Source organism: Aythya marila (assembly GCF_965140915.1).
Source record: "Aythya marila genome assembly, chromosome: 26".
NCBI lineage: Eukaryota > Metazoa > Chordata > Aves > Anseriformes > Anatidae > Aythya > Aythya marila.
In genome coordinates this window covers 203,403-220,235 of record NC_139067.1, presented here as the reverse complement: position 1 = coordinate 220,235, position 16,833 = coordinate 203,403, and the positions used below count along the sequence as shown (strand labels likewise).

Below are 16,833 nucleotides of genomic sequence, written 5' to 3'. Positions count from 1 at the left end.
GGCCGTCGGAAGGGGCTCGGGGAGGGCGGAGGCACCGGGAGGGTCCCGCGGGCTCGGCCCCGTGAGCGCGCCCGGTAGCCCCGGCTTCCCCCGCGGGCATCCGGAGCCCGTGAGAGCCGGGGGCTGCTGCAGCCGGGTCCCGCTGCCTCCGGGGCGCCCCGGAGCGGCTCGGGGAGGCCCCTCGGCTCCCCAGCAGCTTTTCCGAGTCGCAGACGTTGCTGAGAACCTGGAGCGGGCCGCGCAGACCTCACGTCCCCGGGGACGAATTCCAGCCCCGACTGCGGAACGTGCAGCCGAGCGAGCTGCGGAACGCTGCGGCCGGGCGGCTCCGTCCTGCCGGGAGCTGAAGCTGCGCGGCCGCCGCACGCCTCAGGCACCCCCGGTGCCGCTGCTGCCCGCGGGCAGAGCCGGGCCCCTCGGCTGCAGCCGGGCGGGAGGAGCCGTCTCAGCCCCTGCGTGCACGGGATGTGGCCGTCGAGCAGCCCTTGTGCCGAGGCCCGCGGCTGAGCGAGCTCCGGGAGCTCCCTCCGCTGGACCCGCACAAAGCTCTGCTGCTGCCGCCGCCTTTTGCTCCGACAGCTTGTGCTATTTACTGCAGGAACTACACCTCATTGAGAGGTAAACGGACACGGCTCTGCAGCTGGGGAGCGTGAAAGAGCCACTTTTCACCTGAGGCCCAGCAGAAGCGAGCAGCCAGTTAGCACTGCTAACGAAGTGGAGAATTCAGCCGTAAACAGGAGAAATCTTCGCCATAAGGTGCCAGCAGATGAATGAAGAGGTGATTGGATGGAGCAGGCCCTCTCACGCTGCTTGGGCTCAGGAAATGGCTGCAAAGCACCAATCACTGCCCCACGAAACAGCTGCAGAATGGGCTTCTCACCCTTGGGAAATCCTGACACCCTAGAGTTGCTTTCACCAACACCAGTTTAAAAACACTGAAACATCTTTTCATAATGTAGAAGACAACGCAATGTCCAAGTAGCGTGCAATGCTGTAGTGCACAGAACAGGACACAGATCTGCTTGAGGGCTGTTTGGCTGAATTTCTTTCAAGAATCTTTATTCGTAGCCAAGTGCTTCATTCTCAGGCACAAATGTCTGGTCCAGAACACAGACCCCAGCTCTTCTGGGGCACTTACTCAAAACCAAATTGTGCAAGTAACTCAATTTTTAACTGTAAAATCACCCTTTCCAGAGATACAATAGGCATGTTTTGCTTGGCAGCGCTATAATCTTGCTATTTTAGATAGAGTAGTGTGATAGGCACATCATAGCAAGGCAGGCAAAATGGGGGCTTTGGAAGGCTGTTGTTCAAAAACTGGGGAGTTCTTCAAAGGCCACAGCAATAACACTGCAATAAAACTATAGTCAGGATTCTGGTTATCCCCAGCACAACAAATACCACAAGGAGAAGGGATGTCTTTCCAGAGATGTGTTGCACCTCATACCTAGCGCATCCCACACTGGTTCCTGGGCTGGCTGCATCACCAATGCGCCCCACAGCAGCTGCTGAGCTCAGAGGGCTGTCCGCCACAGCTCAGCTCTCCTCATGCAGGCAGGAGAGCTCCGAGATGGTGTGCCTTGCTTGCTAAACCATCCACACTGAAAGCCTGGACAATTCTTGTCCTCAGCCCAGCAGAAGTCTTTGCTGGCTGCCTTCTCTTCTGTATTTGATAATGCACATTTACAGCAGCTGCACCTGTATGGGAATTCATGAGTGAATTGATGACTGAAATAGAATTGCCCCGCAAACCACTTTTTGTTTAATAAAACTAAAAATTAAAAAAAAAAAAACAAAAAAAAAACCTCTCAGCTCTGGTCTAGACCATTACATTGCTTAACACACAGTATAAGACCTCTTAAATAGCAGTTGCTCAAGAAGGGCTGCTCTTCTGACAAACCCCTTCCAAACTGGGCATTAACTTTCCTGAGCGAAGCCTGTGCAGTCATTTCCATTCATAATTACTTAGCCCGCCGCTTCTTAAGACTGCATAGTCTGCGATGTCATCATTTAACTTTGCTTTATAGCCACATATCACTGCCTCTCCCACAGCAGCTAACATATTCTTGTTGAAAGATGAGATGCTTTGCACCATGCACGCTTTTGGCTATCCCGAGTCCTCTCTGCCCTTTGAAAAGCCCGGTCTAATTAGCCATGCTTATTTCTGGCTCCATTGTTTGTCCCGCAGCCTGCCGGACCCCGCTCTCTGCCACCCCCACCACTTCCTCTGCCGGTGAGGCTGCTCCTGCTCACGTCCCCCACCGTGGGCACCCGACCTGGAGGGCATGGCGTGGCCGCACGCCCTGCACCCCAACCCCACCGTGGCTGATGGGGGCTGCACCCCGTGTCCCTCCCAGCCCCGCTGCCCAGACTGGAGGGCTTGCCCGGCCGGCCGCTGGGACTGGAATGCGCCTTTCCCTCCACGTCCTCAGGGAACAGGCAGGCGTGGGATAATAGAATATATTAGCCCTGAGCCCATTCAGCCCCGGGCTCTTTACGAACAATGGCTGCTAACTGAGCTGATTTTTGCCAAATGACTGGCTTTCGTGCATGAGCAGCAAAGTGGAGCCCCCAAATAGAGTCCCATGCAACAATCCGGCAAGCACTATTGCCCAGGGCCCATTGTTTCACTGCTGTGTTTGAGGGCATGGAGGAGTCATGGCCTTGTCTGCCCTGGCATTTCTTCCCCAGTTTCCCACCACTGCAGTAGCCCCATCCCAGCCCCAACAGAGGCAGCAGTGATGGGAGAGCTGACAGCAGCTGGCCACAGGCATCCACTGCCCCTGCCCCGAGCATGGGTGACACAAAAGCCACCGTAAGCCACCGCGCCAGGTCTTGCACGGCCCCATGGCACTCAGCCCCTGTCACCCCACCATGTCCCCGCCATGCGGCCCCTGCAGCAGCACAAGGCTCCTGCTCCACCTCCTGCAGCGGGGCAGCTCCTGGAGACCCCAGGGAGTATTGATTTTAGATTTGACACTCCCCCCACATCAGCTGGAAGCAATAGCCCCTGCTAGGGTCAAGCTGCCGAGGAGGATGTTAGCTTTGTTGTGTTTGTTTGCTGGTTTGGCACAGCAGTCCTCTCTGAGCTCCCAGTAACACCAATGCAGCCAGGGATGTTACCTCGCCCCCGCACATGGGAGGCTGTGCGCGAAGGTTTTGCAGCTGGGATGGCCCCACGCTGTCACTGGGAGCACCCCCACCACGTACCGGGCCATGCTAGGACAGAGTCAAGGCATGCAGCAGTTCCAGCTGATGTCTCCTGTTAGTGTGAAATTAGCACCATTAAATTCTATAACTAAACACAATCAACAAAGGGTTTACTAGCTGAGATAATGCATAAAGAACTACAACAGCTAATGCCTTCAGCACGGCTGAAAACCCTGACCGTCTGCCCCAAAGCCCAGGAGGGAACCAATGGCAAATATTTACAGGGGCTTATAAATATTTATCCTGTAATAACTTGCTGCATTACAGCACATTCTTCTCTCTGAGGCTCAGCTTCATTCTGGACCAGGTGCAGGCTGCTGAGAGGGTCTGTAGCATATATAAAGTTTGTCTCAATAACATACAGCGTGTGCTGGCGTTCAATAAAATAGCCAGCAGCTGAGCTGCTTGCGTGAAATGCGCTGCAAGTCATTTCTTACCCAACAAAAGAAAAATGTGGCTTGGCAGCACAGGTGTGCAGACACTTCGGTGAGGGTGCAAGCCTCTGCTGCACTGCCAGTGACCCACGGAAGTCACTGGAGAGTGGAAAGCACAATGCTGGGCTGACGGCATGGGGTTCAGCCCAGCTTGCAGCACCCCAGGGCAGCCCCATGGGGATGGAGCACACAGGGACCCTTGGCCTCACTGGTGAGGAGCCCAAGAAAGGCAAAAGCTCCAGCCCAGATGTTTCAGGTACAGAGGTGGAGACCTGCCCACCACACGAAGATATTTGGCCTCACACTTCTCTCTCTGAGGATCCAGCCTGCAGTGCCCCGGCATCACCAGACGTGGCTGAGATCTGCTCTGCCCACAGCAGGTGGGCAGCAGCTCCCTGCAGGGCATCGCACACGGTGGGCCGAACCCTGCTGCATCGATGGGAGCCACAGAGGGACCAGCACATCACGGCTCTTCCTTTGGTCCTGCAGATGTGGTAAATCAAACACTGGGGGGACAAAAGGCTCCTGAACAGACCAAGGTCTGCTTGGTGCAGACCTGACTCGCTCAGCAGTGAGGGGAGCCTGGAACCGGTGTTTTGTTGTGGTGCTGTTTCATTTGTTTGGAAACCAGATACTTATCTCCCTTCTAATAATTTATTGAGCTGTCCGTCCATTTATTTATTTATCTTTCTCATGCTTGATGATTTGCAAGAGCATCAACAATCTGTGGTTTGGAAACCATGCTCCAGTCTCTGACCAGCTCTAGAGATGGAGCCCTGAACTACTTTCTAACATGGATAAACAAACAGTGTGGAAAGGCTCCATTGTGTATATTCTAGGTTGCTATTTTCTTAACCCTGTCTCATTAAGATGGATGGAGTTTCTGCTTATTAGTAATTTGGCAAGTTCCTCTTTGTGTACACTCTGCACTTCTCACTAATGATGCTCTGCTTCAATGATTAACAAAAGAGACTTCCAGCCTAGTCAGTGAAAACACAGCCACGCACTCGGGGCACTCGGACGGAAACCCAACGTTCTGGAGATGCAGTCTGTGGAAGATAAGAAACTGCAGGGAACCTAGAAAAGGAAAAGCTGCTGGTCATAAAACCATTCCTGACGTTCAAATAATTTTGACCTAAGGACATTGGCTCTTTGATTTACATGCACAATTGCAGAGCTGACAGAGCCTGTAACAAAGTGATTCAGAGACTTTGCACTGCTGTTCCTAAAACGTGTCCGATGGAGATGAAGTTGGCACTGCTACTGCCTGGATTTACAGCAGGCCATTAAAGTATGTTTACAAGCCTTTAGTACAGCATACACATCTGGTAAATCATTGATTGAACAAATAGCTCCTGGTGTCATGCTCCCTCTGTCAACATTTTCCACTACCACGTTACCCAGCGCCGACCCATCTACTTCAGCCCCGGGTAGGCACCGACGCGTCCCGCAGCGAGCACCAGGGCTCATGCCTGGATGCCACTCGTGGGCAGGGCTCTCACTGCGCTCTCCATGTCAGTGGACACAGCCCTACCAAACACACGCCTGCACAGGCCTGTGGCACTGGTGTGCCCAGCCAGTACGCACCTTACCTAGGGACGGGGACAGGGCCCCAGCCGGCCTCACTGGGCAGGAACGGAGAGGGGCTGCTTCCTCCTGCAGAGGGATGTGGGAGAGGAGAAAGCAGTCAGGAGATGAGTCCGACAACAGCATGCAGAGCAAGCCCAGAAGCCGCATTGCAAGCAAGATAAAGTCCTAGATGAAGCTGAAACTGTGAGGATGGGGAGCAGCAGCCGGCTCCCCTGCCACCAGTGCAGGACCCACACTGAAATCTTCCCCACGGTGACACAAAAATGCTGCGTCTGGCATTTTTGCAAGCATGCCAGGGAGCAGGAGCGGCGAGCCCCTGCTGGGGGCAGAGCCGCCACAGCTCATTGTGCTCCTGAGAGAGCATCTGGCCAGCTGCGCAGTCATCTGTGGCCAAACCCTGGCTCCCCTGGCCACAGAGCTGGGCAAAGGCCAAAGGGTAAAGGGCAAAGCAGGGGAGCAGAAACAAAGCTATGTCAGCTCATTCACACAAACCTTTTCAAGAGCTTCTGGGTAGCTGGACAGACAGACATGGGAGAGCAGGACGTGGATGAATTGCAGTGGAAATTCACATGGCACCCACACTGCCTCCACCATGCAGCCACTTCCACCAGGCAGAAGCGCCCGTTGTCCACCCTGGGCCATGGCCATGGCAACTGGGTGATGTACAGATAGGAAAAGCCAGCAGAAAAACACTCCAAACTGAGGAAGATTCTGTCCTGGGCTTGGTGACATCGCACACAGGGCAAGCAGAGCTGCCACAATCTTAAAACAACAACAAAAAAATGCAGCCCAATGGAATTGTTAGCAATAGCCTAATAACATAGCAGCTCATTAGCCACAGTGCCAAGAGCTTAAAAGTGTTGGTATGACTTGTGGGTTCCAGAGATTCTGGAATTTTGGAGGGTTCCTGTAAAACTAATGCAAAAACAAACAAACAAACAAACAAACAAACAAAGGAAAAAAAAAAAAACACACTACGTCTTGAAGAGCCAATGTGTATTTCACTTCACATCAGCACGTGAAAGAGCAGCTCTGATATAAGGTAGGCTACCATTTTATTGCAAATCCAGACCCTCAAAGGCTGCAAGGATGGCAGCGCAGAAGCACCGGATACCACAGAAACAGGCTGGAGGCTTTGTGCTGTTCAAGGCTGGTGGGGAGGATGCTGCTGCGCCAGGCCTGTGCACAGAGCACGAGCCCAGGAGGACACACACTTTCTGCCAATTTCAGCAACACCGGTCCCTCCGCAGCATCCCCGGAGCCACCGGGCCCCTCTCCCAGACACCACAGCCTTCCAGCCCCCACTCACCCCCTCCAGACAAGGGCAGCAACCCAGTGCCACATCCACCAGGGCCTGAATCCTACCACACCAAGGGACCTCCAGAGCACCCTGGAAGTTAAGGTCGTGCTTTAGCGCTTTTTGAATAAAAGCTTTTTAACTTACCAGAAAAGTCCCCGCAGGGCAAGAACACCCCTTCTCCTGTGTCCTCTCCAACAAGGGGTGGAAACCATGGTGGCTTTGCCTTGAGGCAGCTGTGTGTCGGGGCAGAGGGGCAGGGACCCGGCGCTCCTCCCCATCCCGGCTGCACCCAGCTGGTGCCAGTCTCAGAAGGAGACTGGGAGATATTGGCTCAAGGTGGATTTTCTGGGGGCAGAAAGCTGAAAGTTTCAGTTTTTGAATGGGCTGGCAGTGCATCCAGGAGGGAAGAGAGGGAAATAGATTTTCCTTCCCCCATAAATAGTTTTATGGAAGATTTTAAGAGAGAAGTAAAGAAGAACCTCTTCCCTCCCTCCCCCCCTTCTCAACTATACTGTGCATTTTAAACTGTTTGCGGAAGGGAATTAATTAACGCAGGCAGCAGAGCCCCGAGCTCTGCAGCAGCCCGTCCTTTGCACAATGGAGATCCCACTTTTTCTCCCTGCCTGAGAAACACATGCCCAAAATCCAACTACATAAATTTTTTCTAACCTAATTCATTTTGTAGATTGATGGAGAAAATCCATAACAACTATTTATGAGTTTGCAATAAATAACCCTCACAGAAGTCACAAAGAGCTCTGGCGAGTCTCAAGGTAACTTTCAGCGAGTGCCAGGGGTCAGGGCAGACCAGGATACTAAGTCTATAGTGTTCGAGCCTTCAGCTCATCTGTTTTGAATTATTGGTATTACTCAGTTGAGCAGCGCTCTCAATGGAGTAGCTGTGCCATGATTCCATGCCGTATTTTATTTCTACGGTGGGAGAAAGGCTTCAATAACTGTTAGCTGCGCCGTGCCGCAGCTAGCAACACCCCAGCCTCGGGAGCACAGCCTGGCCCCGCCGCCCCTCGGCATCCCCATGCCCGTGCAAGCTGCGGGGCTCAGGCACCAGGACTCAGGCACCAGGACGTTGGCTGCGGGTCTGGAATGCGGAGCTGCAGGGACGGTGACACGAAGCGGGGCGGCACAGCCGGTGCATGGGTACCAGTGAGGTGCAGCAGGCCCCGCAGGAGAGCTCGGCCTTGCGGCACGGTGCTGCCCCACCGGAGCCAGGCTGGGGTGAGCAGGGAGCGAGCCCGGACCCTCTCCGTCTTCGTTAGCTCTTAATCACCGCGACAGGCGGAGAAACCACCGGCAGCGCCGTGCTGCTCTGCCGAGAGTGGGCTCCTCTCAGGGCTTTCAGAAAACAGGGTCAGACGTGTCTTCTGACCTGTGACCCGCCGCTTCCCTCCTCGCCATAATTATCTAATACAGCGCTCTCCCTGCCAAGTACAATGAAACAATTTGTCACTTCAATTGTCTGTCAGTCAACACTGGGGCCTTTTCAACAGGCCAACACATGTTTTTTGAGAGCTTGTCAGCAAGAGCTGTCTGGCCAGGCACATAACCATGGAAAATGGAACCTTTGTTAATTCTGGTTCTTAGAAAAGTAAATCTATTCACTTGCTTTTTTTCAGGCCTTCAGCTTGGAATTTGCACAAGAAGCTGAATTGCCCCTGATCCCTAAATGATTGGTCAGAGGATTTGCATGAGGAAGCAGAAATTAATTATTCTTTTCTTTTCTTTTTATTTTCTGTAATTGTGTGTTTAGAAATGAGATTACATTCTACAGCAGCACGAGGGGCTGGGGGCCGGGGCAGGGGGGGGGATTGCTTTGCATTTGTTTAGCTCCTTAGAGTTAAGATCACCTAATCGTTTCAAGCATTTCCTAAGATTCCCTCTCTCTTTTTCTGCTTTAATGACCAAACAAAGATTGTGCTACTTCCCGGGGAACTTTTCTGGCAGCCGAGCATCACAGTGGGAGCCAGGGGCTTATCCCTCTGCCGAAACAGTCGCCTTGCTCCCCGGGGCTCGCAGGGTGCAGAAGTATCCCAGAGCTGGCAGCCTGGGAGCCCCCTCATGCTGGAGGACAGCACTCAGCCGGGTTCCCACCCATGCCAGAGGAAGGTGCCTGGGGTTTGGGGCACTGGAGGCACAGGGACGGGTGCCCAGGGTGGGCTCAGCCTGCACTGGGACCACCACCACCAGGGAAAGGTCCTGCTGCCGCAGCGCATTACCCAGCCACTTCTTACTTCTGCTGTATGCACTGGGAGAGGGACTGGTTCTCAGACATCGTCTGCTCTGCACAGAGATAGCAGCAGCCAAAACAGCCCCTTGGAAGCTTCTCTGTAAAGCACCTGAGTCCGTTGGCCATGGGAGCATCTCCACCAGCGGACCCGGCGGCAGCCTGTTAAAGCCTCCTTGCTGCTGAGGTCTCACACAGAAGCACCCTATAGCTTTGGTGATTTGCACAGTTGTGGACAACAAAACTGGTAAACGTATCAACAGCACAAATTGGCAGGGTTAAAAAGAAAGCACCCTTTGAAATTCTCACTTTCTCTGTTGATACATGTGTCAAACCTTAATCTAAAATATGTAGTATGAGAGAGACCTCCATTTTCAAGTATTCATCCTTTTCTTAACCAGGTGGAAGCTTCGTTTTGGGGCAGACATGGATTATTTTGTTTAAAAGCATTGCAAAAGCACTAGATGGCCCCTATTCAACTACAAATGTACTGCATGAAAACCTCTCCAAACCTAGCTTTCCAGAACACCACTATCCAAACCTAATTCAAACCATACAGGGAGCCCCGACTTAGAATCTTTCAGGCCTATAAAATGAAACAAATTGGCTTTGCAAGCATATCTCCCAATCTAAGCTATGCCTGTAAATTCGATTTGTCCTCTTGGATCCACACGGCATTAGGTGGCCTGAAAGACTCTTTGTTTCTGAGTTCCTCTGTCTCCTCCACCAGCCCCAGGTTTCCACATTTGGTCATGTCAGGCTGGAGAACACCCCGCAGATTAACAGCACCGGCTCGGTGCCTCTCCAGCACCTCGGCCTCGCCGGTGGGTCACGCAGGAGAGGAGCCAGGACCTGGGTCCTGCAGCCCTGCAGCGTGCAGGAGCTTCGTCACCAGCACCCCATGCATCGGAGCCGCTGCAGGGAGCACCTAGCGACAGCCAGACCACGCCGCCAGCCCTTCCCAGGGCCAGGTGCCATGCCAAGCCAGCCAGGCTCACCGGAGCCCCAGGCTCATGCCTGTCTGTGAACCAGCCCCATCCAGCCCCAGCGCAGGCAGCAGCCCCTTGGCTGTGCCCCTGCTGCGTCCCTCAGCCGGGCTGCACCCAGCAGCTCAGCACCCGGGGGTCACGGTGGGGAAGGGCCGGACCCCACGGGGCACGGGGAGCAGCAGCCACGAGCAGCAGCAGCAGCAGCGGTCGGTGTTTCTCAGAGGCAGGGGCTGCAGCCTTTCGATCACAGCTGGTTTGACTTACAAAAAAACAAATACAATCCTGTTCTTCACGCTCGCCTTTTCTGTGTAAACACTGAGCGAGATACCCAGTGATGCAGGTTCAGATTACCTTCCCAGGCAGCACCGGGGCACGGGAGCCTCCTGCCACACGGCCTGCATCCCACGGGAGGCTGCCAGCAGCTCAGGACCCGCTGCAGGGCCGGCGGTGCTGCCCGCTGCAGGCAGGGACGGCGCTTCCACTGCAGGTCCCTGACCTCTTGCAGCACGGGGGCTGCCCTCCGTCAGTGGCCCCGAAGCAGCTGGGAGACAGAGACTGCTTCTGCCTCTTTAACAGGGTAATTTATTGCCTTTATTTATGATTTCATGCACACTTGCTGTATAATTTTAACAGTCTTATTCCTATTCAAAACCGGTGAGTTAGAAGACGCCTGTTAAAATTATGAACTGCTTACGGACGGCGTCATAAAATGTTGAAACAATAAATGCATCTTTCAGAAACGGACAGATCACACGATTACCACTTCCAGGCTTAGTCTTCATAATAACACAGCAAACTTAGAAGATCCCCACTGGTCGCAGTGTTTGCCATCTATTCTATTCCAAAATCATGACAGTGGATATCTTTAAATGAACATCCATTAAACTCCACTTTTGTCCTTCCTTAATTCAGCCTTGCAGCTAAACCAGGGAAAAATATATTCTCACTTAAATCTCTGGGAAACCTGCCCATAAGAGGCTGCAGTCGCCATGTAGGATAAGGGAGATAAGCTAAGCAACTCATCCCATGGAATAGCTGTCCTGAGCTCTTAAGTGGTATTTTTAGTGTCTTTCAAATCCATTCATGTCTGCAGGAGCCAAGCCTTTAGCCCCAACAGAAATCAAAAGAATTTGGTGCAGAGATGGAACATATTGTTTTTAAGTGACCCTGTATTACCCATCTGCAGAGGAGACCAAGCACAGGACTGAAGAATTAGCACATTTACCTGACCATAAATATTCCACTGACCATCTCCTACGTAGTAGCAGTTATATTCCGCTGCAAGGACTTCAGAGTTTACTACAAAGGCCAGCAGGATCTCAGACACCCTGAAAACAGATTTTTTATGTTTCTATAAACTCTGGTAAGATTGTAATTGGATCAAACTCTGCATTCAAAAGCACATTCTTTTAGAATATTTTATACACGCATAAAACATCTGAGAAAATGTTAACATCATGATCTTAACTGTTTGCATATTGGAACAAGCTAAAGGTTAGGAAGATGCAGTCCATCTGGTACAGTATTTACAGCAGATTATTTCTGAGCGTGCTTCCTTCAGAACTTGGGCTCACAATCCCGATCAAACCCATCCACAGAAGCCCGCCAGCACGCCGCGATGCGTGGGTCCAGGGGGACCTAGCACTGCGCTCCCTGCTCTTCCCCAGGCTCCCCCAAGTGACTTGGAGTTTCCTAGAGCCCGCGAGGAGATTGTTTGTTCAAGCAACCCCATTAGGTGTTTATTAGCCTTCATTATGGAGTGCTAGAGGGTTAATTAGTTCAGGCTGTTCCTATGGGAGAGGGGGGGCTGGAGGGTGAGGTGAGATCAGCAGCAGCTGATACCCAGGTTCCTGGGGCAGCTCACCACTTTGCTGGATTTCTTTCCTTTTCTTTCCCCCCCCCCCCCTTTAATCTCTTCCCTAAGCAAAACGGAAGCATCCTTATCCCATTCACAACGTGTTTAGCACAAGGAGTGCCAGCAAAGGCCGGGGTGCCCCCAGCTCCTCCACAAGCCTGCAGCAGGGATGCTGCGGACAGCTCAGCCCCGCGCTGGTCCCCGTCCCCAGCTGGCCCTGAAGCTCCGTCCGCCAGCCCCAGCCGGGGCCACCCTCCAGCTGTGTCCCCGTGTGCCTGCGGGAGCTGCGGTGCTGCTCGCTGCGTTTTATCGCTGCAGCATTGCTGCTCTTGTCTGGCGCACGGCACGGAGGCTGCTTGTTATGTCCTGAGAAAAACTCAGTAAATAAATCATTCCTGCGCTCATTTCTGCCCTGTTGCGTTGCGGTGTAGCTGGCAGGGGACAACCAGTGACCCCCACCCCCGGCAACGGGCACGGGGGCGGCCTCTGCAGCGCTGGGAGAGCCCGGCCCAGAGCGACCGGCGGGCGGCAGGACCCTGCGCGAGGCTACGGGATCGGGGGGCGGGGCTAAGGCTGTAGGGGGCGGGACTACTGGATCAGGGGGCGGGGGCTACTGATCAGGGGCGGGACTACAGCATCGGGGGCGGAACTAAGGCAATAAGGGGCGGGGCTAATAGACCAGGGGGCGGGGCTATTGGGTCAGGGGGCGTGTCTCCGGTATCAGGGGCGGGGCTAAAATATGGGGGCGGGGCGACGGCCCGAGGGGCGGGGCGACGGCCCGGGTGAGGTGACGGGGAGGGGGCAGTGACCGCCACGCAGCCAATGGGACGCGGGCGTTGCGCGCGCACGCGCAGAGACCAGGCGAGGCGGCCGAGCGCTTGCGCACTGCCGCTCCCTGGGGCCGGCGAAGGGGCGGCGCGTGCGCGGTGCGGCACTTCCGCCCTCGTCTCGCCCGCGGCGGGGCCTTTGCGGCAGGCGGCGCCGGGCGGAGCGAGGCGGGGAGTGGCGGGGGGGGCTCGCTGCGGGCGGCGCGATGAGGCCGCAGCAGGCGCCGGTGTCGGGCAAGGTTTTCATCCAGCGCGACTACAGCGGCGGCACGCGCTGCCAGTTCCAGAGCAAGTTCCCGGCCGAGCTGGAGAACCGGGTGAGGGCCGGGGGGGGGGCGGTGGGCGGCGTCCCCGGGTCCCGTCCCCCGCCGGGCGGTGCCGAGGCCTCGGGGGGCCGCCGGGTGTCGGGGTCCGGGCCCAGGCGTGCGGTCGTTGCCGCTCGGTTGGCACGGGAACGGGCGGCGAAAACGCGTGGGAGGCGGCCGCTGCCGCCCCTCGGCGCTGCGCGATCCGCGGGGCCGCCCAGCGCAGCCGCGTCTGGTGGCAGCGGAGCAGAATGGGCTCGTTGTCTGCTCGGGAATAACGCCTGCCTTGTGGCACTGCGGAGAGCGGCTCGGCTGGCGCTGTGCCCGCACACGAGGATCGTCTGCGGGGTCTTTCTTTGGCGTAATGTGCGCTGAGGGGGTGTCTTCACGAGAGACAACAGCTGCGCCTTGCTGATGGCTTTTTTCCCCCTTTTTGTGTTTTTTTTTCTTTGTTTTTGTTCATTGTTTTTTGCGTGTTCTATATCGTCCTATAGAGGGCTTGTTTGCCCAACATTTCAGGACCAGCAAGGAATTATTGACGTCAAAAGTTAGCTCAATCAATTCACTTCTTAAATGCTCTTCTTAATCTACCAGATCTTTGCATGTGTGTTAAATAACCCATTTTTTTTTCCACCTTCATTTAAATTGCACTTTGATGTAGTATTTTTACTCTTAATGGCTTTACATTCAGATTGTGTTGGAATTCAGACTGGCTCTAATCGCTTGGTGGATATTTAACAGAGAATTACTGGCCTGTAACTATGCATCCTCCAGACTTTGGCTCTAAACACAGTGTCTGTTTAAAATGTTAGTAGGTGATGCATCTAAAAACACATGGAAGCACAAACAGCTATAAATGAAGGCAGATATATGGAGGTATCAGTGAGTTCTGGAATGTGGAGGGTGCGGTGTGATGGCTAAACTTGACTTTCTGTTGCAGATTGATAGGCAGCAGTTTGAAGAGACTGTCCGAACGCTGAATAACCTTTATGCGGAAGCTGAAAAACTTGGGGGCCAATCTTATCTTGAAGGGTGTCTGGCCTGTCTGACTGCCTATACTATCTTCTTGTGCATGGAAACACATTATGAAAAGGTGCGTTTCTTCTGTTCATTGTGTTGCTTAGAAGGCAGGACGTCCACAGACATCAGTTAAATATTTACTTCCTGGTAGGTTTTCTGTGACTTGCACCATTGCTGTGCAAATTCCATTTAGGGCCTGGATCTTACTGCAGGGCTGTTTCATGTGCACGTCAGACTGACTCCGATCAGACTGAGCAGTGTAATGATCGTCTGTGCATCAGGGAACTTTGCAGGTTCTGTCTCTGGTGGGTGTTGGCACTGTCATGCTGGGCTGTCCTGATGTTATGTTTGTGATTCTGCTGGGCTGTTACTTCAGGAAATCATGATTTAAGAAACTGACTTTTGGGCTGTTCTATTACCAGGTTCTAAAGAAAATTGCCAAGTTCATTCAGGAACAGAATGAGAAGATCTATGCTCCTCAGGGCCTACTGCTGACAGATCCCATTGAAAGAGGGCTAAGAGTTGTATCCTTTTGTGGTTTCCAAGCTTCTCCTGACTCGTCCATCCGTGCTATGCTACCTGTTTCTCTCTGTTACTGTGGCACCCTCTAGTCATCCCTGATCTGTAACACTACATACTATTGTATGAGACAACCCTTAGGCGTACAGTTCCATTTGTTCTGTAGCTCTGAAACTAGCCTTGAAACAGTAGGTGTGAAGCACAAGGACTAAAGTTCTCCTGTTGTGGTTTTCCACTTTTTTTTTAAGTTTTCATAATCTTTCCATACTATGTTTCCCTAACAACCTTTCTGTGCAGATTGAAATTACCATCTATGAAGACAGAGGTATGAGCAGTGGAAGATAAAACTGTGGAGTCTCAGGTACATATTAACATTATATTAGGTGCCAATCTCAACTTCTTTTTTGTGTGTGCTCAAAGATGTAGACTCTCCTACTGAGACAAAATATTTATCCAACCACTGCATGCAATCAAAGGCTCTTCATGTAAGTCTTGTGTGGCTTCAGTTTTCTGAATATGTAGAAATATCTGTACTTGGTATTGTGTCACTGAATGTTAATACATTTCAGGTGGTATAAAATTTAACAGAATTAACAATTTCAGGTCTTGATTGTACAGATATGTATAAACCTAACTTGTGCTGTATTATTGTAGACACACTTAAGGCTTACCCTTAAATCTAGACTTCAAAATAGAACAATATTTAAGCTCTTACTTGGATCGCTGAATAATTTTCAGACTAATGGAATAAGAGACTAAGAAATACTCAAGAGAAATCATTGATGGTGCTATAAAAGCAACTGTTCTTCCTTTAATGCTGTGAAAGATAGAACTTTTCCTGTTGTTAGAGATACCTTGTAGCAAGCTCTACTTTAAAAGCTGCTGTGTTTCCAGCACTTGTGAAACCAAGGTGTTTTGCCTAGGAGTTGTTATTATTAGCCCTAGATGCCTGAACAAATCAATATGAGTAATTGCATTTTACCTTCTTGGTTCCAAGCAAATAGAAGATGAGCTTCTATATTCTGTTGCATAGCCTGGTTTTCTTGCTGTGTACCTTCTAAGAAAACACAATATCTGTGTAAAGATTTGTATGCTTTTTTCTAAAAGTTTCTAATAATATTAAACTTCTTTTCTAGCAGATAGCTCAACAGTGGACTTGCTGTATCAAAGTTCCCCTACCTCCTACTTTAGAGCATCATTCTTCTCTCTGCTGCCAGATCCACAGTGCCATCTACTACAAGGACTAACTTCCTAAAACTCTGTTCCACGTGGGGTGGCCCAGCTGGTCAGCATCCATTTTGTGGCCAATTTTTAAGCAATGAGATTATTTCTAATTTTTTTCAAGAAAAAGAGGTGATAAAGCTGCGTTCTCTGCTGAAAGAAACCAGGCGCTTGGCCCAACAGAAGTCTAGTTTTAGTCACGTGAGTGCAGTGCTGGTCCTCCCTAGTTGTTAAACCTTCCTGTACATCAGTCGGGCTTTGGAAAGCTACAAGTCAGAGTTGGGAATTTTCCAGAAACAAGGCCTTCCCTCCTGCTCAGTGCTGCAGTGAGGGGATATGCAGTGCCTCTGCCCGGAGAGAAGTGACTCAAGGCAACAAGCATTTTAAGCTTCCCGTGCTGATTCTCACGGAAAACTAGAAGGCAAAGTGTTTCTTGTTTTAGTGTTTTGGTTGTTCCTAGAAGGGGGAGGAATAGCTGGACTTTAATACTGATGTTTTTTCTACTACTGTGTGTATGTTGCTATTGCATCTCTCAGTGCTCATCAGGAGAGGGGGTCTGTTCGCGCATAGAACAGTAAGTACGATAAAATGGATGCTGAACCAATAAACAGTTCCTACCCTACTCTGATTAATATGTGAAGTGTAAAACTGTTTCTTTATGGATTTATTATATATAATTTATAGGAAAACACTGATTTGATGAACTTAGATGTTGTATAAGATGGTGTCTTAACTCTGTCTGCTGACGCTATGGAAGAGTAGCGCTGTGCATTATTTAGCATCTCCTGTGCATTGACATTCCTCAGCAATACCTGCTAAAGTTAAGTTCTTACAAACTGGGTTGGCTTGATACTTCTCTCTTGTATCCTTTTCTGTTGTCAAAGCAAGGATGTCCTGGTGCTGAGCACCGCTGTCCGATCGGGGAAGAAATTCTTGAATTTAGAAACGGAAAAATTCCACAGAAATAGCGAGTGTTTCGGCTTCCGGTGGTACTGTAGGTGCTAATACTGGATCTGAAATTCCAGGCTTATTACTCAGCCACTGATTTATTTTTTTTTGAGATTCGTTTCATATTTTAATTGTATAAAACGTGTTTTTTTTTTTTTTTTTTTTTCTAAAACTGTACCTGTTGGCCTTTCACATCTGTTGTGATATTGGCAGAAGTCCGGACGGATGAGTAAATCTTTTCTTAAACTGTGTCCGTGTCGTGGTTGGCGGCGCTGGGTGTTGGGGGCCCGGGAGGGAGCGGACGGGGCCTGGGGGGGGGGGGTGGGCCGGGCCGGGAGCCGCCGCCGCCGCCATCTCGCGGCTGTGGCGGGGC

At 51.9% G+C, this 16,833-nt stretch overlaps 1 protein-coding gene across 2 annotated transcripts; it reads left to right on the top strand.

The window, feature by feature from the left end:
* Positions 1-12,554: 12,554 nt before the first annotated feature.
* GOLGA7 (golgin A7) lies at positions 12,555-16,711 on the top strand. 2 transcript variants are annotated; one of them, XM_082779717.1, is made up of 5 exons: positions 12,555-12,764; positions 13,693-13,845; positions 14,195-14,296; positions 14,589-14,652; positions 15,431-16,711. In XM_082779717.1, exons 1-4 carry the CDS (start codon positions 12,654-12,656, stop codon positions 14,634-14,636), a joined length of 414 nt encoding a protein of 137 aa, XP_082635843.1. In that variant the 5' UTR covers positions 12,555-12,653; the 3' UTR covers positions 14,637-14,652; positions 15,431-16,711. The 2 variants fall into 2 exon arrangements, with proteins under 2 accessions (XP_082635843.1, XP_082635842.1); XM_082779716.1 differs by having other exon boundaries at positions 15,428-16,711.
* The last annotated feature ends 122 nt before the right edge of the window (positions 16,712-16,833 follow it).

Bases quoted from the DNA above. Each gene is read 5' to 3' on its own strand.
- GOLGA7 (XM_082779717.1), top strand. From the start codon at position 12,654: ATGAGGCCGCAGCAGGCGCCGGTGTCGGGCAAGGTTTTCATCCAGCGC. The intron at 12,765-13,692 runs GTGAGGGCCGGG...TTTCTGTTGCAG, and splicing joins CGGCCGAGCTGGAGAACCGG to ATTGATAGGCAGCAGTTTGA. The intron at 14,297-14,588 runs GTATCCTTTTGT...CTTTCTGTGCAG, and splicing joins TTGAAAGAGGGCTAAGAGTT to ATTGAAATTACCATCTATGA.